General features: G+C 57.4%; 1 protein-coding gene across 1 annotated transcript in view; it reads right to left on the minus strand.

Moving 5' to 3' along the window:
• Positions 1-536: 536 nt before the first annotated feature.
• CD82 (CD82 molecule) overlaps positions 537-24,103 on the minus strand; it is a 47,658-nt gene continuing 24,091 nt past the window's right edge. Inside the window, exons 3-10 of the mRNA XM_004683569.2 lie at positions 21,215-21,297; positions 16,618-16,690; positions 11,913-12,034; positions 11,720-11,794; positions 4,156-4,257; positions 1,937-2,131; positions 1,619-1,702; positions 537-1,364 (exon numbers count right to left, since the gene is read on the minus strand). Coding sequence (XP_004683626.1) covers positions 1,287-1,364; positions 1,619-1,702; positions 1,937-2,131; positions 4,156-4,257; positions 11,720-11,794; positions 11,913-12,034; positions 16,618-16,690; positions 21,215-21,277 — 792 coding nt within the window. The 5' untranslated portion in view covers positions 21,278-21,297 and the 3' untranslated portion in view covers positions 537-1,286. The remainder of the gene's footprint in view (positions 1,365-1,618; positions 1,703-1,936; positions 2,132-4,155; positions 4,258-11,719; positions 11,795-11,912; positions 12,035-16,617; positions 16,691-21,214; positions 21,298-24,103) is intronic.

A 24,103-nucleotide genomic window follows, 5' to 3' on the forward strand; every position in this document is an offset into this window, starting at 1 on the left:
CAGGAAAGGGTGGAGCAGTGTGCTCCTCTCAACCTCCCCTAACCGGCCACCAGAGGGGACTTCCTGACCACAAGCCCTAAGCCAGCCCCCAGCCCGGAACACCTCCTCTGGGCTTCTTGAGGGGGGCAGTTGTGTGCTCCCTTAGAGGAGGCTCACGTGTCCTTCAAAGTCTCCTGTTGCACCTGTAAAGGCTCCTGAGCTCTGTACATCCACCCCATCCCATTTCTTCAATACAAAACCACCTCCTTCCTTTCCAGAAAACAGATCCTTCAGGAAAAATCCGAGTGTCTCCAGCAGCTTCACTACCTCTTCACCAGCCAGTCTGTGTGGACTTTCTGGGGCTGCTGGCACCCTGGTTTGGGAGACAGAGACCTAGCAATGCGCTCTGCATCTGTTTAGACACACAGACCAGGCATCGTGTCTCCTGCACACCAGGCTGAGTCAGGGCCCAGGGCGGCCGGGACGGGCCCATGGACCCCGGCTCTGCCCAGGGCCTCCCTGGCCAGGCATCAGTGTCGCCAAGCTCCACAGGCTGGATTGTTACAAATTCTCTTTAATAGTCAATCACGGAATCAGGTGTGGTTTCTAGAACTGTTCCACCCACTCTCCATGGGTATAGCACAGGCCGGTCTGGCTGCACCCCCGAGAAAGCTCTCTGCCCTCCCAGCTCCATGGACAGCCTGGACACTGAGGAGTCCAGGTCAGTTCGTGCCATGCCCAGGATGCCCAGGGTGAATGTGGGCATCGGCCTGCAGACAGCCTCCCTTGGCATGCATGACACCCACTGCACAGCCGGGCTGGTCTGAGCTGTCAGGGTGAGGCTGGGAAGGAGAGCTGCTGCTCACAAGGTCACCACCCCTCCCCACTCCCTTCCAAGAAACTGTGAAGACCAAGGATCTCAGCGTCAGAGGGGCCAAACCACTGACCCATGTAGTGGGCAGTCCCTGGCAGTTCCGCGCAGCAGGCCTGCTCCACCCTCGTTTTTACTATACTTTCCCCGCACAATAGATGCAGCCCAGGCGGCAGGCAGAGCCCCGACCCACCGCCCAGGGGTGCTGCATTTTCTCTGAGTGGCTATCCAGTCCAGTGGGCAGTGGGCCGACGAGCAGCAGGAAGGCAGAGAAAAGGGTCCAAGGCACCAGAACGCACCCCACGTCCAGTCCGGCCAGGATGGGTGAGGAGCCCTGGCAGGGAGGTGGGAGGCAGATCCCGACAAGGGAGCCAGGGAGAGCCGCAGGGACCCAGAATCGGGGGGTACGGGCAGGGAAGTGGGGACAGCTGCTGCCTCAGTTCCTGGGGACCTTCCTGTAGTCTTCCGAGTGGATGCGCCGGCACAAGCAGATGGACAGGAGCATCCCCAGGAGCTGTGGAGGGAGAGGACGGGGGTCAGAGGGAGGCAGGGGTGCCGGAGGGCAGCTCGCTGTGCGGTCAGCCCGCAAGGTCTGACCCAACCGGTGGACCCTCAACTCCAGCCTGGGAGCTGAGGGACCTGGGTGGACGGTGGCTGGACCGGGCCTGCTACGGGACCTCCAGAAGCTGATGGGCTGACCCACCACCACCCTGGGCCACCCTCAGAGAAGTGACAATAGGGGTGGGGGTGGAGGGGAGAGCTCCAGACCTCGATGACAGCGATGCCCAAACACACGCCCAGGATGATGCCAAGGTTGTCCTGCAACCACTGCTGCACCTTCTCCATGCAGCCCTGCAAGGGGAGAGTACGGCCCGTCACCCCATCTGAGGCACCAGTCTCTGGAGAGAGGGGTGTCTGCACTTGACAGGTGAGTGGATGGATGCAGAGAGGAAGGTGCAGATGAAAGCAACCAAAGGCAGGGACAGTTCAGTGAAGGAAGGACGGAGCCCTGTGCAGCCCAGAGAGCCGGGGGGACTGGATCTGCGCCCTCAGGCTCCCCCTAGCCTGGCCCCGCTGTCCACATACCTCTTTGTACACAGGCCACTGCATGGGGTCATTGCTGCTCTGGGGCCCACTGCTGGGCACCTCACAGAAGCCGGTCACCACCGGGAAGCTGACGTTCTTTTCCTCACAGGAGCAGGGGAAGGTGATGTTGGCGCGGCTCATGAGCTCGGTGTTGTCTGTCCAGTTCAGGAAGCTGCTCCAGCCGCAGCACTTCACCTGGGCCAAGGAGGGGGACAGCACGCTAGGACACCGCCCACTCAGGCCAGCCGCCTCCTGCAGAGGCTCGGACCTGCCGCTTGCAGGCACTCCAGGCACTCCAGGTCCCACCCAAGCCCAGATTAGGGGTTCGGTTTCTCTTTGGGGAGTCACAGGAGATGGAAAGGGCGCTTCAGGAAACATAAACTATTCCTACAGGAATAGTGTAGGAAATGAAAGTCGGGACCAGCACCAATACAGAGCAGAACGAGAGGGAAGTTCAAGTTGGAAGGCGGAACACAGGTGCGGGGGACGGGCGGCGGGCGAGGCCCTGCAGCCTGGAGCGGGGCTCTGGAGGCAGGTGGCCCCCGCCCGGTCTGCAGCCTGCTCTGCTCGGTCAGAGCACGGGCCTGCGCCTCACCTGCAAAAGGGGGATCAAAGGGCCAACGCGGGCGATGTGGCCTGCACAGGTGTGGAGAGCAGAGCACCTGCCCAGCCCACTTTTACTACCAGCATGAGCTGGGGTTGAGATATGGCCCTGAGTTTGCTGGTTGCCAGGGTGAAAAAGGAAACACGGCCCAGCCTGCCTCAGTAGAGTGGAAAACGCTCTTGTTCCAGAGGTGCAGACTTTTAGACTCTGTGAGCTCGTGAAGGGGACCTTGAGGGGTTTGGGATCACATCTGGGCTGGATTTCTGATAGTTCAGGATCTCAGGAGTTGGGGTGCCAGAAAATCCCCCCAGAGGTGGGAGGTTACATGGGGGGGAAAAGACTCCTTTCCAAACCTGGTCCTGCCCATGGCATACGTAAGCCTGGCACTTCTCTGAGCCCCTGTTAGCTCACCTGGAGAATGGGGGATAACAATCACTGTCCCAGGGTCTATAAGGGTGAGCAGCTGCCACTGTCCCAGGCTGTCCACTCCCAGGGCTTCCTGCCCAGCTCAGGGTGGGGAGTCCCAGGCTGTGCACCCAGTGGCCAGCAGGGGGCGTGTCGAGCACGCACAAGTCATCGACAACCCGTGCCAGCAGGTCCTAAGTAGCCAGCTCACACAGAAGAGGAGGTGACAGCCCAGGGGATGCAGGACCATCAAAAGGGGTGGCCAGGAGTGGTCACTGGGCTGATTTCTGTGTGTGGCAATGGATTCACATCAAGGCCAACTGGGAAACGGACCTGTCAGTCAATCGGCTAGTCCGTTGTTCTGTCACTCAGCAAGTCAGTCAGTCACTGGTCGCCCATCAGTCATCTCACTGAAGTCAGTGTGACTGGCAGTCAGCAGTTCTGTCGACTAAGCTGTCAATCATTTAGTCAGTCAACTGGTCTCTCTCAGTTTGAGGTAGAACACACACACTCAACTGTCCACATTTGCCCGTGGTCATACTCCCCGGACACCTCCAATTCTGTCCACGTCCCCAAGTCATCTTGATGATCTTTACATAGAATCGCGTGTCACAGATGACGAGGATGGGCTAGGAGACGCCTGGCGATGGGCAGTGCCTCGCTGGGTGAACCTCGCAGAGTGCACTCGACACCCCCAGTCCCCGGGGCCCACTGTCGCGAGTGCCACCCCCGTCGGCCAACCAAACATGAAGGAGCACCCCACCCTACACCTGGCGTCACCAACACCCAAGATGTGCACAGATACGACCTCCCCCAGAAGGCTCCCCAGGCACCTCCCTGGGGTGACCTCCTCAGACTCCAGTCAGCAAGCGGCCGTCGCACCCCATTGGGTGAGCTCCCCACACCCTCAGCCTGGCTTGAGAGGAGAGCGGACAGCTGTCCCCTCTCCCCAGCCACCCACGGGAGCACAGAGAGCCACGGAACAGCCGCCAAGACCCCGGGCCCCAGAGCCAGGGTCTGTGGTGGTGGCGGGGGTGCCAGGCGGGGAGACGACTGAGGAGCCCCCACCCCGACAGGTGCACACTCATGAGCGAACTTGCCGCCCTGATCTCTCAGGCTCATCCAGGAACTGGTGGCTGCCCCCACGCAGACCCCACCACGCTGACACCCACAGGCCCAGAGGCTCACACGGCCCCTCCCCCCCTTTTACCTGCGCCTGCACGTAGTCCCACGTCTCCTGCAGGTTGTCCTCATGACCATCCTGGTACCTCTGAATGAGTTGGCCTACGATGTCACCCATCTCCTGCTTCAGCTGCAGAGGGGACAGCAAGCACGGAGGTCAGAATCCTTCAACCTGCGTGTCCCTCTGCTCCCTCCTGCTTCTATCCCCCCACCCCACCAGCACCCAGGGGACACGCTCAAGCGTGAAAGCATTTCATGGTGTATTCCAACTACTTTCCAACCAGCCCCATGCTGGTCCCCACGCTGCGCCAAGGTCTCCTCAGCCCTCAATGGCTACATGGGCCTGCAAAGGGGGGTCCCGTGGCGCGGCCTCTCACCGGCCCATGAGGCCCTGCAGCCCTCCGGACCCCGCTCTGCTCTTGTTTCCTCTGCTTCAGCTACGCAGGGCTCTTGCTGTCTAAGCCTCACGCCTGCCACAGGGCCTTGGCCCTTGCTGTTCTCACCACCTGGAATCTTCTTCCCCCAAACATTGACATAACTCATTCTTCCATTTCCTTCAGGGCCGTGTAAGTGTCACCGCCTCAGGAAGAACTTCTTGCACCTCCCTAAACACCCCCTTCCCTTCTGTACCCCCCATCGCTCCCCCAACCCTTCCCAGGCCCTCATATTGCGAAAGAACTGCTGTATTTCTCCTCACAGTGTTATCACATGCTCATTTGTTTTCGGATCTGCTGCTCTGGCTCCTCCCTCTGCCCTTCTGAACCTGGGAAGCCACCCCGCCAGCTCCTGCTCTCTGTCTGATGAAACCCTAACAGGATATGTTTCCTTCTGATTTGCACAGACCTCAACGTTTATCGAGTTCTCTGTCCGTGACAACACAATTAGAGCAATGGTTGTCACTTTCAAGGCATTATCAGATTTTAATCCTCAGAGCAGACCTATGGCCTAGGGATCGTTCTTGTATTTTAAAGATGGAGACAACAAAGCCCAGAGGGGTTAATTAACTTGTCCCAGGTCACACAGCCAACATATAGCCAAATGGAGAAAAGACCCAGGCGTATCTGATTCCAGATTTAGACCTAAGCTTTTTAAACCATGGAACCATACCTTGAAGCAGATCAGAGCAGGGTTTTTTTTAAATTATTATTATATTAGCTTATTTTTACATATTTTTGTGCATTTTTCCATCTCAGAGATCAGAGCAGTTTTAAGGCAGAACCAGAGAAGCCAAATGATTTCCTGATGCCACAGAGCTAGGACTCTGTCTACAAACCTTGGGTCTTTATGCCCCAACCATCTCAGCTCCTCCTCTGTTCCCCAGTGAGTAAATGGTCCCAGGGGTATGGAAAGGAGGGGAGGGATGGAAAGAAGGGGGAATGTGGAAAGCAGGAGGGTCCCCAGAGGCATCTGCCTCAGAGGCATTTGCAGGGCCAACCCCTGTACCACATCCTTCCTGTTCCCCAACCCCAACCCCAAGGGGCTGTCACAGCAGCCCAGACTTCCTTGTTCAGGGCCCTTGAAATAAGAAGGTGGTAGAAGTTGGTAGTTGCCATGGGAAACACCGTCATCCTCCAGCCCAGGGCGTGACTGAGGCTTACAGTCAGGCCAGGGGACCGTGGCACAGGGGTGGTGCTTCAGCTTGCAGTGGGCGCCTGGGGACCTTGGGCCCAGGAGGCTGAGTTGGGAGCCTGGGAGGCCACCTGGCAACCAGGAAGGTCCTTAGGCAAGACAGAACAGGGAGGGAGAGTAGAAGTTCACCTCACCTCATCCCGCTGGGCCCTCTGTGATTTCTGCCTGCCCTCATCCACTCTCCCTTCCTCCTGAATGAGCAGTTTTTCCTTAAAGGTGACCACCCCCCGGAGTGGGGAGTGGGATCAAAAACAGTGGGGGGAGGGAAGTGCACTGGACTACGGTGATGGCACATGAGTGATTTGGCAATGGGAAGCCCATGGGGATTACAACTGAGATGGAAAAATGTACAAAATGATGGGAAAATAAACATATTATTAAAAAAAAAAAAAAAAGGTAACCACCGCCCAGGCTCTCCCAGTGGGTGGGAAGCCCTTCTCCGCGCCACGGGAAGGCAGTGACCCAAGCTGCCACTCAGGGCCATCCACACCCTGGGCACAGGTGGGTCGGGGTGGGCCTGTGAGCCAAGGTCGCATGAGTCTTCTTTCAGCTCATTGGGTGGGATGAGACCGTAGCTGCTGGGGCCGCATGGGGCTCTGCTGGACACTGCCTGCCTGAGAAGGTAGCCCGGGGGGAGGGCACGGCCAGGACTGAGGGCTCAGAATCCTGGGGGCAGCCTCTGGCAAGCTGGGCCGGCGCCCGCGGCCAGTTGCAGCTGCACTGCTGTCCCGAGCGAGAAGGAGTCCTGCCCAGGCCCAGCTGCGTAACTTACAGTCCAGTGCAAAAGGAAAGCGCAGGGCCACTTATTTGAAAATGATGAAGCGTTTCTAAACAGTAACGGCAGCACATCAAAGCAAGCCGGGCTCCTTCCAGCGTGGGGGCCTCCGGGGCATGGGCCCAGCCCTGGTCCTGTCCTGCACTATCCTCCCCGTTTTCCAGAGAAGAACAGAGACCTGAAGAGCCAGAACAACTCGCAGGGTCGCACGGGAGCTGATGTGTGCCGCTCCTGAAGTCCAGATCACAGCAAACGACCCACCCACCGCCTCCACTGTGCCCTCGGGGTCTCCCCCCAGTGCTGTGTTTCTCCCCCTCCTTGTGCTGTGACTTCACAGAGAGGTAGGAGAGTCCAGCCCATCGCCCAGAGGCAAGAATCCTTCCCAGATTTTTCCAGGCTGGATTTAAATGCTCCCTGTGACGGGGAGCTCAGTATCACACAACTGGGCACACTACAGGGTTGGGGGGTCTCGATAGATGTGATTCAATGCAGCTGAGCCCAAGTGGCTTTGACGCAGGGCTGTCATTTTTCCATTCTCCCCCTCCCTTCCAAGTCCCAGCTGTTGCCATCCTGAAAACATCCAAACACCTCTCCCAAGACAAACACCCTCACTGTCTTAGAGACCAGACTACGCACCCCTTTGCCCTCCCCTCCAGCAACAGTTTCTGGGCACCCTCGACCACTCCGTGGAGGCGTGTCCTGGCCTCCCTCCTTGCTTGTTACGTGAATGCAGCAAACAGGCTCCCAGAATGCAGTGCCTTGGGCCCGGCCTCTCCCTAGGATCCCATGTGAAGTGTTGCCAAGCACCTTGCTGCCACAGAGAGCAGGTCCGAGGCGTCATCCTGCACCCTGACGGTTAATGACACCCCTGCCATGGCGACTGGGTGTGGACTGGGTGACTTCTTCCACATTTGCCCTGTCCACTTAGCAACCACCCAAGTCTGCCCCTAAGTCCTGGCTGCAATCGCAAAACTAGTGACCCAGCACTCAACGGGGGGTGAACAACATGTCCCCCAGCCACCCAGGTAAGCTCCATGGGGGCAGGCCTGGGCCCGGTGCCACCTCCAGCCATGGGGCCACCCATGCAGCCAGCAAGAACAAGAGGGTCTCCAGCAGTGTACTTCAATGATCTGCCTGTTCTCTCCCCACTCTGTCTTTTGATTTATTTGTTTATGCATACAGAACTGGGGTGCAGGTCAGAGGTGCAGGGGCAGTGAAAGGATTCAGCAGAGACAGAGTGGGGAGCAGAACAGGCTGACTGACTGAAATACACTGCTGAGGGGAGCAGCGGGCGGGTCAGGAGAGGTCTGCCACACCATGTGGTCACCTCTAGGGTAGGCAGGAATCGAACTCATGCGGAAGTGGCTTTAGTTTCTTAGTGCTGTGCTTTAAGCTGCTGCGCCACCAGGGAGGGCCCAAATAAGTAAATCTTTTAAAAAAAAAAAAAGAACAAGAGGGTCTCCTCCCATTAGGCTCCAGGATCCCTTCTCAGGACAGATTGATGCTTCCTACCCAGAGGGAAGATCAAGGCCACCTTCCCCTGGTGGCTCCAGCTGCCTCCCCCAGGCTAGGAGAAACCCAATTCAGGGGTCAAAGTTTCCATCTGGCAGAACAGCATTGTTCTGGAGAAACCTGTTTTACCACCTGCGCCATTAGGCTGGCTCTGCTGGCCATTTCAGGCTTCTTGGGAGGGACAGGGAAGGAGGACAAAGGCAATTACAGTTCTCTTAGCCAGTCTCTCTGGGGGGCATTCAGCTATCAGGCCTAACCAATGCCACCCTCCCTTGCCAGCTGCAGCCCAGGCCCCTTTCCCTCCAAGCTTTCAGCCCCAGCCTTCTGTTCCAGCCTTGACAGAACCTCTCAGCCTCAGTCAGTAGCCTCGCTCATTCAGGCTGTTTAGTGATTGAGCACCAAGGCCAAAGTCAAGGCTGACATCTAGCAGGTTTCAGAAGAAACAGTGGTCATTCACTTTCTTCCTCTTTACCCTCTTTCATACCCCCATTGCCTGGCAAGAGCAAGTCAAAACCCCAGTGTGTCAACTGGGAACGGCCCAAGAAGTCACCTGAGGCACAGAGAGGCTGGGGAACTTGTCCAAGACACACAACAATCAGTCTGTTCTAGAACACAGGGCCACTGCATTTTCAACCTGGGTTATACCTATAAGGGGAGGGGGGGTTGGATGAAGAATCAGGTGTTGAAACAGCCAGAGAGATCTTAAGTTCACAACCAAGCTCTACTTGCCATAGCCCTCACTAACAAACTCAGAGGCTAACACAAACTTTGATACTAATGCAAACTCTGACGGCACTGAGGAGCCCTTCTGAGGCAGTAATGACGTTAACAGTGGAGACCGGAATAAACACTTGCACCTGTGACAGTAAACATCTGCCCTGGCCTTTGCAATGGGCGGGTGCTCTTCATCCCCACCACAGCTCCGGGCCACGTGCACCAGTGCTGAGAAACATGCAGCTTTTAAAAAAGGGGCTGGTGGGACAGGAAGTGGCACACCCGCCCTCTCCCCCACACATATTCCCTGGGATACCTCCATGGTGTCCATCTGATTTGATCACAAAGATAAGTTGCAGGAGCTATTTTTGGTTTTCAAAGTGTTTTTGGGTTTCAGAATTGCCAATAAGGGACAGTGGACCTGTAGGGTCAAAGGAGACACAGAGGCTGAGCCACTTGTGGGGGTCACAGAGTACAAGTTGCGGGGGTCACAGAGTGCAGGTTCCAGCGTGGACAGTTCTGTCTGGAGTCAAGCCCTCGGCTCTGTATTTTACAGCTTTGCTGTGGTACTCAGGGCTGCCCTGCATGGGAGTGGGGACCAGGTAGATTTCTTCTCTTCAGTTTACAACCTGAGAATCCAAAGCTTGGCCCAGCAGCCCTGGAAACTGGCTGAGGAAAACTGTGGGACAGGAAGGCCAGATTGTAGCCCTGGAGTCCAGCTGGGGGAGCCCCAGGCTCAGTCCCTCCCCCCTGCCCAGGAGGCTGGGAGAGTGGGAAAAGGGCAGTCTTTGGTTTTCAAAAGGCCTTCTTCCTTCTGGCACAGACAAGTCCTTCCCGCTTCCCCAGCTGGGCCTCCTCTGCAGGGATAAACACCACTCAGGGCATGTTTAGTCTCCCACAGGGATTTACAATGTACGGGAAAGAAAAAATAAATTGTTCATTCCAACTCTTGGCGGTAGCATGGCACCAGAACTTCCCCAGCAAAGCCAGGAAACTTCCCCCCTGCCTTCCAGAAAAGGAGGCGGCCAAGGAGAGGGGGCTGGGGCCAGGGTGCCAGAGGTGGAGCCTCGAAGGGGAGCAGAGGAGGAACCCAGAAGGGCAGGGGAGAGAGTCAACCAGTCAGGAGAGCTGGTTCTCTGGGCGAGCACTGCCCTGGGGCTGTGGGACTCTGCTGAGGCCCAGCGCCTGCTGCCTGCCAAGCGGAGAGGACCCCAGATCCAGGGCAGGGAGGAGGTGCAGACGAAACTTGGACCTTGGGAGAGGACCGCTGGAAATCTCCCCTCTGCAGCATTTGAGCTGCGCGTGATCCTGTCAAGGCCCTTTGCTTTTCTGAACCTTGGTTTCTTTAGCTGCAAAATGTTAACCAAAACTGTGTATCAAGCTTCTGGCCCAGCTCTTGGCATGTGGCTGGTGTCCATCACATGGGTGCATCATTGTTACTGAGAGGTGGGGAAACGCTTGCTGGCCAAGAACCCAGATTTGCAGAGTTGACCAGATGCTGGTTCCTAGGAGGCAGCTCCCCAAGACTGTTACTATCCACCCTGATTCTAAGAGCCACTGGCTGGGCCCCAGAGAAGCCCCAGAGAAGCCCCAGGTAACCCAGGGCAGAAGAGAGGATATCTGATTGCACAACCCTTCCACTGGGAAAGGAGTTTCTCTCCCCTAAGCTCTGGCTTCCTGCTCAGAGCCAAACAAATTTCCTTTCATTGACTGGAACCACTATTTCTATTTCCCCTTTTGCCCTGGCTACCAGGAAGCTCAGTCTTTAGGTTAGCCCTCAGCTGCCACAAGTATTTCTACCATTGGCTTCAGGGACAGTGACCTTCCTCTTTCTCTCTGCATTCTAATCTCTCTCATTCTAATTTTAGCTACCCTGTGCCTATATTGGAAGCCAGCTGCAACTCTAAGAAACAGGTTGGCTGTGCATTATATATAATAAAGTAGATTCAGGTAGGAAGCCAGGCTGCCTGGGTTCAAGTCCTGGCTTTGCCACTTGGCAACTCTGTGATCTGAGGCCAACTCGCTCAGATGTCCCACGCACATCGCAGGTGCTCCCGGAGTGATAAATGTGACGATCTTAATCAACTGGCTCCACTCCCCCTTGTGCCTCTGTCTTTAGCATCTGGAAGCTGGACACTCCCATCCTCAGCGTCCCTTGAAGCCACAGCTACCTTTGTAGTGCAGTCTGGAGGAGACCGATGGAGAAAACTTGCTTCTCTGACGAAATACCTGTGCCAACAATGCCCACCCCTCTCCTAGCCCCAGCAGCATCATGGAGCCTGGGCGTGGTGCTGTGGCAGCCACCTTGTGACCATGAGGGAGGGCGTGCAGTAGGAATGGCACCATGAGCATGCTGGACAGCCTCACCCAGCCTCTGCACTCCAACCCCACGCTGTGCAGGCAACCACAAATGTCTGTTAAGTTCAAGCCACCAACAGTCTCCTTCATGCTGAACACTTTTCCCTGACACAGAACTGATGTTTATGGACAGTCTCTCCCCTGGGCCTCATGTGTAGATGAACGGCTACTGCCGTTTAATACTGACTGACTAAGGTGCCTTAATATAAGGAGAACGGCACACAAGAGCTGAGCCCTCATGGTACTGTGTCGAGTATTTTACTCAGCTAATCTCACTGATCCTGAGAATGACCCTGAGAGCTCAATTTTATTATTGTCCTCAGTTTGCAGATGGTGAAACAGGCACAGAGAGACGAGCAGCTTCCCTGGGCCACACAGCTGGGTAGCAGTGGGCAGAGCAGAATCCAGGTCAGCAGCGACTCCACCCCTCCACTCCCCCACTCCTGTGCCCTCCAAAGACCCCCCATTTGATCACAGGGAACAGGGTGCTGTCCGGCACTGACTGGGGTGTCGGTGACAATTAAAGGGCCTCTTGTCTACCCCACCCCTGCTGACTGGGGAAATCACTCCCTGCTGGCTGGCCCAGCAAGGGGGAGGGTCTTACCTCGCCCATGTTAAAGTAGAAAGTCACCCCAGCAGCCACCTGGGCGATGAGGATCAGGAGGAGGAAGGTAAAGTACTGGAGACACAAAGAAGGCAGAGTCAGCCGGGCACCCCTCCAACCAGGGCACCATCCCACTCACCCCGGTGCCCCCCAGCCTGGGCCCGGCACACGCACACGCAGAGGGTGCACTCACCAGCCCCAGCAGGCAGCGGACCTCCCTGACGGCGCCGATGCAGCCCAGGAAGCCCATGAACATGGTGACGGCGCCCACGGCGATGAAGATGTAGGCCCCCACATTCAGCGAGTTGGAGGCCTCTGGGGAGGAGAGAGGGGGTGTCCGTGCCGCCCGGTGGCTCTGCTCTCATTAGGCGCAAAATCACCACCGGCGAGGGGCCAAGTTTCCAAGAGGGCGCCCACAAGTGGACTCAGGTGCTGGGCGCAGCCCCCCAGCCAGGAACCTGCCGCCTCACCCCCTGGGGAAGCTGGATGCCACCCACTCCCCTGGATGGCCACCCACCCCCACCTAACCCAACCCCACCCCTGCTTCTTTGTTTTTCCTTAGCACATACCAGGGCTTTAATTTGCTCATTATCTGCACCCCAAGAACATGAGCTGCACAAGGGCAGTCTCTGCTCCCCGCTGAACCCCAGCCCCGAGGAGTGTCCAGCACAGCCAGGTGCTGCTGGACAGACTCCGAGGGCCTCACCTTCCAGCTTGTCCAGCCGCGCTTGCCACACAGTATCACTAGCTCTAACACAGCTCTGCCCAGTAGGCACTAGAACAGCCCAGTGCACGGAGAGGGAAACTGAGGCCCAGAGAGCAGCACTGGCAAGGGCCATCCCTGGATGCTCTGCAGACCTCCAACGCCCTGCTTCTTCCAGGAGGCTCAGGATGCACATAGTGACACAGGCGTGACACTTGTTCATTTATTGGGCCAACAGATATCTTACCAGATACCCAGCATGGGCCAGACACCATGCTGGCTGCTGGAGATACTTGAGTTGGGCAGAGGAGCTATCGCTTGGCAGGGTGAAGGCGGGGATAAGTAAACAATTCAGATGTTCGGGTGGTGATAAGGACCCTGAAGATACGAAGGCCCACCCCTGGGATCTGGAACTCTAGGAGAGGTCATGGATGGGGTGGCTGGGAGGACTGAGGGGGCTGGTCTGAGTAGGAGACAGCTGCGCTGAGATATGATGGAGAAGTCAGCCAGGTGGAGGTCAGAGAGAAAAGCATTCAAGTGGCTGGAACAGCAGGTGCAAAGTAAGCTGGTGTGCAATAGCCCCCCCTATTCTTGGCTTCACTTTCGGACCTTTCTTTTATCTGCAGGCAAAGTGAGGTCTGAAATATTCCATGCAGCAAGCCATTTTGACAGAGAGGACAGTCACCTCACCTTTATGAGAGCATATTATTATGACTGCTTTTTTCTGTCATTGTTGTCGACCTCTTACTGTACCTAATATATGAATTAGGACATTTTCATAGGTAAGTCAGTGTTGGTAAAAGTACATTATCTATGGAGTTTGGTACCACTCTTGGCTTCAGGCATCCATGGGGTCTTATTTTAAAGATTTATTTCTTTATGCATACAAGAGCTGTGGTATAGGCCAAAGGTGAGGGGGTGGAGGAAGTGAGAGGATCCACCAGAGACAAAGCGGGGAGCAGAACAGGATCTACTGAAATACACTGCTGAGGAGAGCAGACGGGAGACAGGAGAGGTCTGCTGCGCCATGTGGGTCACCTCCCTAGCCGGGGATTGAACTCATGCTGCAGTGGCTGCAGACAGCTTCATAGTGCTATGACTTAACCCCTTTGCGTCACCAGGGAGGCCTCCTTGGGGGTCTTAGAGAAAGAGTGGACCAGTGTGGGAAAGAAGTTTGAAGATGATGATGCTTGAGAGGGAGACAGAGCCCGATGACAGGAGACCCTTTCAGGGTGCTGGTGGGCAGCTCACCCCTGGGTTGTACTCCTGCCAGGCAAAGACCAGCCTTTGCCAAGAAGCCCAAAGCTCAGAGAAGCTGAGGCCCCCTCCCAGCCAGAGGGGGCGTTAGCCATCTTCAGATCGCCGAAGTATGGGTGCAGAGCAGGATGTGATCCAGGTCAGACAGAATGTTCTAGAGCTCAGGAAGCAACCCGGTCAGCTCATCCCACTCTCTGGGCACCAGGGATGAGTTGCCCCACCCAGTTCCTCCCAGGAACCCTGAGTTAGCCAGGCAGAGCTTCCACTGGGGTAAGCATGAGCCCTCCTGGCCCTGGGCCCACCTTTCATTCCAGGCCCTGGGTCTGGCTCTCAGCAATCAACATGGCAGGGTGAGGCTGCCAGATTTCACTTTCCTAAACTTCCTAGCTTTGGGGTCCAACAAGTCCTTCCAGTGGCTACGCCCTCAGAAAGAAAGCTGGCATTTCCTGGCAATCTGCTGTGTGCCAGCCCCAAACGAGACCCTTTACCGAAGTTCCACAGCAGCCCGAAGAGGGTGCTGATTTGCCTTTAAGGGCCCCAGGAGCTAAGCTGACTGCCAAGGTGCCCAGCAGGGCAGGCCCTGGGGCTGAGACCCCCACCAGGGTCTTCCCCTGGGAGGCCAACCAAGCTGCTGGGTCCCCCACTTCATCAGTGCCAGTCCCATGGTCACCCCAGTCACTGACCCAGACCTGAGAAACCTGATATAAGGGGACAAGCCCACCCACCACCCACAGTGCAGATCTCCTAGCCTCACTGGGTCAGCAGGTAGCAGTGAGGAGGGCAGTGCCCAGACTGAAAGCCACCAGGAACTGTGCGAAGTGGGTTCTGATCCCAGCTCTGGCCCTGGGCAAGCTATTTTCTGGCGTCTACTTCTGTCTCCTACTTCTTTAAGCTAGCCCGAGGATTGGGGGGTTATAGCTATATGTCACGATCACCCAGGTAGTGCCGACTATTCACCAAGAGCGCTTCCAAACTCTTTTCAGATATTAACTGTCTGCCTTCTCAGAACCACCTCAAGGGGCTTCCTCTCGCTGCATCCCCACTGACAGGGGAGGAAGCACAGAGAGGTGCAGGAAGCAGCCCAACATCACACAGCCAGGCACCACACCTGGCAGTCCAGAACCTGTGCTCTCTGCCAACACGCTTGCTTCTTCTGAGGTGTGGACACACGACAGGCCACAGAGCCCTACTGCGGGCTCAGGGCCGGGTCACTGGTTCACACTCCAGTTCCCCACGGCTGGCTGTGTCCGTTCCCCTCCCTGCCCCCCACCACAGCGCCCCGTGGATGCACAGTGAAGACTCAGTCGGGCAAGAGGGGCCGTGCCATGTCGTCCAGCGGGCACTAGCTCAGAGCCCTGACTCCAGCTCCAGCGCTCCCTTGCCGGTGACCCTCAGCGAGGTTTCCCCTGAGCCTCCATACAGAGAGGGCAGAGTGACGAGCTGGCGTCTGGGTGATCTGAACCTATAGTCCTGGGGAGCCCCTGAGGACCCGGGGACATTTTCAAAACCATATGCTCCAGAGCCTGCCCACACCAGTGAGCTCAGATTCCTCGGGGAGGGGCCTGCAAAAAGCACCACTGGTGCATCTGGGGGCCCTCTGAAGTCTAGCCAACTTGGGGTTCTCAGATCTGAATGTGGAGGCGGTGGGAGGAGCAGCAGGAGGTCACTGGAGCCATGGAGCTCAGTGCAGAAGGCAGAAGAGTGGGTGGGCAGGCCTGGCCTTGAGACTTTGCCCTGGGAGCAGTGCCTTCTGGCTGTGGGCCCTACCCCAGAAAGGGACGCCTGGGTGTTGTCAGGGCTCAGGAGGGTGTGCCCCATGTTGGGAGGCTGTGGGGAACTTGGGCACCTGGCTGAGGCAGAATGGGGGTGCAGCTGCTGCCCCCTAGCAGAAGGCAGCACCGCCAGCCCTGGGCTACAGTGGATGTGGCTGATGCCTTCAGGCCTAAGGGAGGCTGGACCCTGGTTCCCAGGAGGCAGGGTAGCCTCTCCAGCCCCCATCCTGGCCTGGCTCTGTTTCACTGAAGTCAAGCAGCTGCCAAACCTGAGACTAACCTGCACTGTGAGGCAGCTGCCCAGAGGTGAGGTGAGCCAAGGACGCATTCACTGACGGGGGTGGCAACCCCGTGCAACTTGGGACCCTCCACTGCACCTCCCTTCTCTCTCAGGGCGTCCCTGAGAAGCCATGTGGCAAGCCCGGCAGGCTTCCTGGAGATGGTGATAGACCCTAAAACGCTCATAGCCAGCAGCATGGGCTTCTTTCCTCCTGCTTCTGAAGAGAAGGGGCGTCTTGGTGCGGTGCTCCCTGCCTTGTGCAGCTCGCATCAGTCTCCCCCTACCGCTGAGCCGCTGCGTGGGCCTGAGCAAGGGCCTCGCCTGCCTCTCTGGGCCTCATGTCCCTATTTGTAAGGCAGAGATGTGACTGCCACAGGTTGCTATTGGTCGTAAGACAATTCAGGTATGCAAATGCCTGACCCCTGGCAGCCACCAGTGGCAGGACCCAGGCCTGACCCCTCACCTCGCAGGTGCCTTGGAGGAACTTCAGTGCCCACCCGGCCCTTGGGCTGGCCCCTCCCTACAGCTCTCAGAACTGAGAGCCAAGGGATCCCCTCCTTGCCGAACTCCTTGCCGAACTGACAAATGGAGGGACCAAGAATAAAGAGGTTTTCTCAAGGTCAGCGCTAAGGGAAGGGGCTGGGATGGAAGAACTAGCCCCCCTCACCCCCCAATGTTCTTCAGCCTCGTTTGGGGACAGAGAAGAAATTCCTTCCAGAATCTTCTGCAGAGGGCTCCATGGGGGGCGGTCAGCAGCAGGACTCAGTGGAGGCCCCAAGGCCAGCTGGAACAGTGACCAATTTGACTTGGAGGCCAGAGCACTGTGGGAGGAGCAGTCTGGCCCCACAGAGCCTGCAGGGGATGAGGGGGTCGAAGGGGCCCTTACGCAGGATGGCGACGAAGCTGCTTTTGTCGGCCAGGATCCATACCCCAAAGCCCAGGATCACGGCACCCAGGATCTGGAAGGAGAAGCAGGCAGTTAATGGGGGGCCAGTTAAAGGAGGGTGAGGAGTGACTGTCTCGATGCCCCTCCCAGGCCAGGGAGACCCAGGGGAGACACTTTAGCCCTCCCCAGCCCGGGGATATCGAGGTAGCTTCAGGCTTCAGCCTGCTCCCAGAAAAACCAGCAACCGGACAGCTGAGCCACGTGTCCATTTCCCCACCCCGTGGCCAGGTGGTCAAGCCAAGCCTACGGCTCGGAAGGGCGCAGCCTCCTGCCAGACGCACCCTCCTGTCCATCTCCTGCCCCTGTCCCTCGCCCGGCCCCTCCACCCAGCCCCAGCTCGGGACTGAGCGTGCCACACAAGGTCTGGGCAAACCGCCACCACCTCTATCCTGAAAGCCCACTGCCCTTCAGAGCTGGGCACTACCTTAGAGAAACCTTCCCGACCCCCTCAAGCAGACTATCGGGGTCCCACTCACTGGCGACCACCGGCCAGCGCTTCTTGACTGAGTCATCCTGACTGAGTCTGGCTTTGCAGTGAGCGTCTCTGAGTAGACTGAGCACTGCCTGAGGGCAGGCTGGGTTGCCTGTTGCTCCCTGTCCCCGGGTCCCGGAGCTCAGCACTGAGGGTGCAGGGGGTGAATGAGTTCAAGAACCCGACTATAAATGCAGGAGCAGGGCACCGGCTCAGGCCCAGCAGTTCCCCGCCATCTTCCCCTCCACCTGAGCCACCTGGGCAGGCGGAAGCCGCCCTGACAATTCCCCAAGGCTGCACCTGCAGTCTGGTGAAGACAGCGGTTCCCCTCAGGGAGGTCCCTGGGATGCCTGACAGCTGGCCTGGATACACCTGGGAGATCTCTAGCTTTCAGGGTGCCATCCTGTCACTGTCCCACCGCTATGGCCAGCACAGGGCTCCCATCTCACCCCATAGTCTTAGTGCCAGGCCAGCAGCTGCTGAGCCGGGCCACAGCCTGGGGGACACCCGCCCAGGGGCGCGGTGGGCTGGTGCTGCCGTCACCCAAGCCAGGGCCTGTGGAGGGGAGTGGGGTGCTCGCCTGAGGCGTAAAAAGGAAGGGAACACCAAACACTCTGTGACCGAGATAAAGAAACGTTTCCAGCAATTGTTTTTAGAAGTCAAAATTAGTAGGAAAAATCCTGATGAACAAAACATTCACCTTCTGAATCTTGCCTTTCGAAAGGAGCAGACCCTTGATATGGTGCAGGGCTGTTTCTGACTGTGCCTCACTGTCCCCCACTCCAAACCCCTTTAAAGACAGCAGCTGGTGGCCTCGAAGGTGAAGGGGTGAATCCACCTCTCACCCCCAAGGTCTCCCTGTAGCTCACCTGTCCTCCCTCACGTCCTGTTAGATGGGGACTTCTGTTCTAATTTTACAGATGGGGAAACTGAGGCCCCGATCTTGTACAAGGTCACCCAATTCACCCTTCAGAGACTCAAATCCAGGTCAGTCTAAGGCCAGATGGTGGCCATTCGAGATGAGACCTGGGCCTTAGCCTCCACAAGCAGTCTCTGGGGACAGGAAGGCCACTGGCGGGGGAGGAGAGGGTCCTCCCTTGGGCTGGGAGACACAGATGGCACAGAGAGAGGAAGCAGGCTTCACAGGACCTGGGAGTCTGGTTCTGAGCCCTGCCCACCCAGCCCTCCAGCTCACACCTCAGGCCAAGTCCCGGTCATCAGGCTGAGGGTCTGCTTCTGGACCCCCAGCCCCACAACAGAGCCCCTGACCCTCTCAGCACCAGCGCTCACGGGGCAGGACATCAGGGAGTAAGTACAGCTCTTCCAAAAACAGAACTTGAGGAAGGACAGAAAATTCCCTCTGGGTAAATAATCCCAAGTAGGTCAAAATCCCGGACTGTCCAGCTAAACGCCTCAGCTCCCCCTCAAGAACCCAGGAGGGAAGTCCCTGGTGCTGTCCATGCAGTCGTCCGGGGTGGGTGACAGTTGGGGGGGAGGGAACAGGACACTGGCTGGGCCCGGTGGCCTAGCAGACTGGGACAGGCACCACGCACCTCATTCTCTATATACCGTGACTGAGGCCTCGGGGCGCACCCTGTTTACCACCCTCCAGACTCCCCAGGATCTCCCGACAGGGCTGTGCCAGGTGCCGGGACCCTCACAGCCAATGGCCAGGGCCCAGCAGCCTCTGGGTCACTTCAGACCCAAGGAAAATTGGCGGGGTAATTTCTGGGGGTGCGTAGATGAGAATATACAGAGGCCAGGGCGATTTTCCCAAACCACGAGTCCGATGACAGAACCTCTTTCCCGTGGGTATTTAAAAAAGCCCAGAAACCTTCCTGGAGGGCTGCGGGCCCGTGCCCTGGAGCGGGGCCTCTGCCTGCTCCCCCAGCGGCCGGGACCCCGTCTCCCCGGTCACACACACGAGTCCAGGAAGCGTTAGCTGCCCAGCCTGACGAGGTCAAGAACCTCCTCCGCTGTGCTCCTAGGGGCACATCAGTGGGTCCCAGTGCTAACGTAAAGGCAATTTCATCCTCCATTTGGGTGAGTACTGGATTGAAGCCCCCGCCCCAGATCATGGACCTCAAGTGCCACGTGAGTGCAGAAAGCACAGCTCTCTGCCGGGGAACTTCTGCTAGGCCCGGGGCCGAGAACAGGGTCTGAGTGCAGAGATGGCAGACACATTTCCGGTGAATGAGAACTGACAAACACTGTTCCTTGTACTTCTCCCCTTCACCCTCACCCCCCTGTAACAACAGCCCCCCATCTCCATACCCTACCACCCCCCACCCCATCCTGGCCTAGCGCACAGGGCCTAACTCTTGGCTCCTGCAGCTGGGAGCTTCTCCTGTCTCTGGCTCCAGAGAGCAGTCTGGGGGTGGGGGAAGGGGCCAGCAAGGACTGCTCTGGCCAGAACCATCAACCGCCCTCCGTTTCTCCACAAAACCTCTACCTCTTCCTTCCCACTGCATGAGGGGAGATAAGGTGCCTGTATGAGCCTTCTAGGCTGTAGCCCAGACACCTGTCCAGTGCCTACAAATCCCAGATATGGGGCCACAGCGTTCCCACGCCCTGTGCCCCATCCTGGCCAACTGGCTCTAGACGCCGGGCCTGCACCCAGGAGCCGAGCATGCTGGGGAAGGCTTGACTCTGGCTGCAGGAACAGCGGCTTTCCAGAAGCTTGAGTCAGCCAGAAGGGACCCAGCCACTAAGCTGGGAAAGCCCAGATGCCAGGGGGGGCTTCCAGGCCTGGCTGGCAGCCACGGAGGTTCAAGCAGAGTCAGGCCTCAGGGGAGGGGGTGGGCTGGAGTCAGGGAGGAACACACAGCAGGACAGACGCCAAATGCATGTGAGTGCACATGCCTTGTAGCTGTGTGCCAGGAACACACGTGTAAGTTGCTGTGTGTTCTGTTCAAGTTGGAAAAGTAGATGCTTACTAGAATCATTTCTTTCCAAACTTTCTATTACTCTATGGAACTTGGAATGTAGAACCCTATTTTTCTACAGGTAACTTATGTCTACTGTAGAAAATTTAGAAAAGGCAGAGAAAACAAAAAGAACAAAACCAGAGCTCCCCAGCATCCCAACATTGACGCTCACAGGTACTTTCTTTTCCTCTCAAAATTATTCAAAGGTGTGTGCATTTCGAACAACAAAATTACATCAAAGTAAGCATCTTATGGTACGAGCTGATTTTTTAAAGGTCTGGGTAAACCAACACCTCGGACAGGCCCCAGCCTAGCACCGGTGCCTGGGCCCCAACCCTCCCCCACACACAAGCACACACACACACACACACTCACTCACACTCACTCTAACACACACACATAATTCTACATGGCCAGACACACACTCACGCTTCCACATGCCCACAGACAGACGTGCACACGCACCGTCTGACACACTCACGTTCTGCGCACACACACACACACACACACAATCCCTTGTCCTGGCTGTCCTGAGGCAGGAGTCTAGCTGTGTCACACCAGAGAGGAACATTGAGGCCCTAGGAAAACCAGGGCAGTTTCCTTCCCGACAGCCTGGGGCTGGGGCCCTGGTAAAGCTCCCGAGGGTGGGTCTGGGAAACAGGCATGGTCCTCCCTCCCCTGGTCCACCACCCAGCCTCCTCTTGCCCACCCTCTGGGATTTGGGGGATAGCCCCCCCAATGGGGTAGGGATCTGAGGCCCGGAACAGTTACAGGCCTGTTCTTCAGGGGGGCAAGACAGGACATAAAGGATTTCAGAGGCTCCCAAACAATTCTTCGTTGATGGGTTAGGGGACAGGGGATACCGGGGCCTCTCTTTTCCTCCAGCTCACCTCCAGCCCTGACTGGCCTGGGCCTTGATGATCCAGAAAGGGGCAGGCGGGTAGAGGAACCTCGTGCTCTGGCGGAGCGCCAGCCAGAACCCTGGAAACCTGCTGCCCCCACTGGTACCATTTGGAATGGTCTGTCGCGAGCCATACTCCACCCCCATCCCAGGCCTGGGCCCTGGAGGTCTCAGCCACTGGGGTGCTCAGGAGGATGGTCTCTGGTGAAAGTGGTCAGGTGACACTCGTATACTTACAAAGAAGAGCAAGTTGAAGAGGAAAAGAAAGTATTTGGTGATTTTGATACAGCCTGAGCCCATCCTGCTGGTCCTGGAGCTCCCTGGGGTGAAGAGAAAAGGTGGGTAGGTCAGCAGAGGGCAGAACTGGGCTGGGATAGAAAGCGGCGGGGGACAACCTGAGGGCCCCAAATCACCCTAGCTGGCCCTCACAGCAACCCCATGAGGTAGGTCCTAACGGCTGCCCCGTGTTACATGACAACCCGGCCCAGAGAGTTGAGACGACTGACTCAAAGTCACACAGCTCGGAAGTGTGACCCTGAGGGTTCTGAGCTGCTTGGTGCTTGAGTCAGGCCTGAGCTAGCCAGCAGGGCCTGGATAGGGGGAGCAGGCAGGGGTCCTCAGGCCAGAGGATTGCCCAGATGGACAGGGTGGGAGACCAGGAAGAGAGTGAGGGGCCCTGGGGTTCCAGAGGGCAGGCCTGTGCTTGTCCCACAGGCTGGGGCCAGGGGCCTGGGGGAGAGGGAGAGTCTGGCTTCTCAGAGGACAAACTGAGTGTCCCTTGGCCTCCGTAGTACAAAGGGAAACAAACACGCATTGTAGAACATCCAACAAAAACAGAAAAACACACACTGAAGAAAAGTTTTATCTCACCCCAGAGATAAAACAACTGTCATCATTTTAGCAGCTCTGCTCCAGCATGTGTGTGTGTGTGCAGCAAATGGTTTGAAATAAAGCCGGGCTCCTTTATTACAGATAATTGGTGACCTGCTTCTTTCATTCGACAGCATGCCATCTGTGTGCTGATGACACGTTCTTACTGGCATCGTTTTACGCATTGCGTAGGATTCTGTGCCATTGGTCAGTACTTATGAACAATTTGCGGGGCGATCAGAGTCCCCCAGGAAACTCACATATAGGTAGGTCGTCTTGTGCAATTCTGGGGTTTGTGGGTCCCATGAAGCCTGCTCAGCAACTCCAAGGACCCCAGGTAAAAGTCCCAGAGAGAGATACTACCACAAAGCTTTTAGCCAATGTTTTGACTGGACACCCAGGGTGTCTCCAATTTTTCAGTCCCCCCCAGGTGCCACACTTGTACATCTGAAACAGCAGGCACCAACCACATTTGAGCACGGGAACCCCAGGCCAGGGCAGAAGAGGGAGCTGGAAGCTGGCTCCCTCTCCACTCGCTGAGGCCACGCCACCAGAATGACAATGGCCAGCCTTCAGGGCTGTGGGCCCAAGGGAGCCAGCTCGGGCAGCTGGGGCCAGGACAGCTGGCCTGGGACAGCTGTGTGGGCAGAGCTGGGCATGGGGGGATGGGAGGAAGCAGGCACTGCTTCTTAGGGGGCGGGGGTAGGGGCTCACCACAGAGTGGAGGGGATGGGGGGCAGGAGAGTTAGGGTTCCATGGGCTTCTCCTCCTCCTCCTGCAAGGGTGAAAAGCAGTCCTCGCCTTTCACACCCTCCTGTCCACACGTAGGTCCCTCGCTCTCCTCTGAGCATAATAGAATCTTCTATCTTCCTTGCCAAGCGCCAGCTCAGCTGTTACTCTGTGATGGGGGTGGGGTTGGGGCTCTAATTCAGTTCCCTGACATCTTTGTTAGAGAAAGTTTCCCTCAGCTGCTTTTCTGTGGGTCAGATGTGGGCACTATGTGAAGCAAAGACCCACGAGAAGGGGAGGGCTGCTGAGGGCTGCTGGGTGACGGGGAGCCCCCGTCACGGGCGGATAGAAGCCAAGGCTGGACACGGGCGGAATGGTGCTTCCTGAGGAGCTCGGGCTGCATGGGCCGAGGCCTGGGTCTGAAAACACAGGACCTCCCCCCAGCCCAGAGTGGGGAAATGAAGCGCGCCCCATGTCAGGACACCAGAGATCTGAGGCCCCAACCCAGGCCTGGCCAGTAAAGCCTGCCACGCCTTCTCCACCTAAAGGTTTTGCCTCTCTCCCCTCCCGGCACAGTCCACAAGCACTTCATGAAGTTTTGTGGAATGAGACAGCAGCAGGAGAGGACCGATTCCCTCCCAGAGCAGGGCCAGGCGGGCAGGCAGGCGTGCTTTCCTCTCCTATCTCTGATGTGCTGTGCTTGGGCCTGGCCAGGTCTCCTCCTGGCAAATGACATGCCCGGGAGTGACCTGAGGGAGTGACCAGCTCAGCGCAGGGCCTCACTTCACCTAACTACATTCCAACATTCGAGCGGCCTCGAGGCTGTGTCTTGTGAAACTGGAGAAGTGTGGAAACAGACCTTCTGCAGCTCAGCCAGCAGGCAGTCCGGTTGCTCCGTTCTGCAGAAGGCGGGAAGGGAGAGTTTCTACACCTTCCGGCTCCCATATCCTCTGCCCTGGCTGGACTGAGGGTGTCCAAGAAGGGCAGTTTCAATCGAGCGTAAACAGGAGGCTTACCCAGGGAGAAGGTGTGCCCACCTTGGGTGGGGCAGGGAACCTGGAACTTCCCCTTTTCCTGGGGACCACCCTGCTGCCCACCCACCTAGGAAGGCCCCCCTCTCTGGGCTGCCAGCCAACCTGGAACCTGGGGAGGGTGATCCCAGCCCTGGGGTCCCTGGAGGCCCAGAGAGGTGAAGTCACTGGCCCACGTCACACAGCGTGTCAGCAGAGATGATTTCCGGAGAACCTGCGATCTTTCCACAGTGAAGTGTGGCCTCAGGGAGCACCTCACACGGTACAAAGGGATGTCTAGGGAGGGCTGTGGCTCCGTTAGGCAGGCACTGCCAAGGTGCTGGCAACAGGGAGACTCCGGCTGCTGGACTGGCACCCCTGACACAACAGATCCTGACAACCTCATTGGTCTCGTGGGTACCCACACAAATTGTACTAAGTATTGGGTCAGTTCCCAGGTATCAGAGGCACTGGGGTGGGGGCAAAGGAGCTTGCCCAAGGCCATGTTCTAGGGGTG

The sequence above is a fragment of the Condylura cristata genome, unplaced genomic scaffold (genome assembly GCF_000260355.1).
Source record: "Condylura cristata isolate star-nosed mole 26May11 unplaced genomic scaffold, ConCri1.0 scaffold00015, whole genome shotgun sequence".
Classification (NCBI taxonomy): Eukaryota; Metazoa; Chordata; class Mammalia; order Eulipotyphla; family Talpidae; genus Condylura; species Condylura cristata.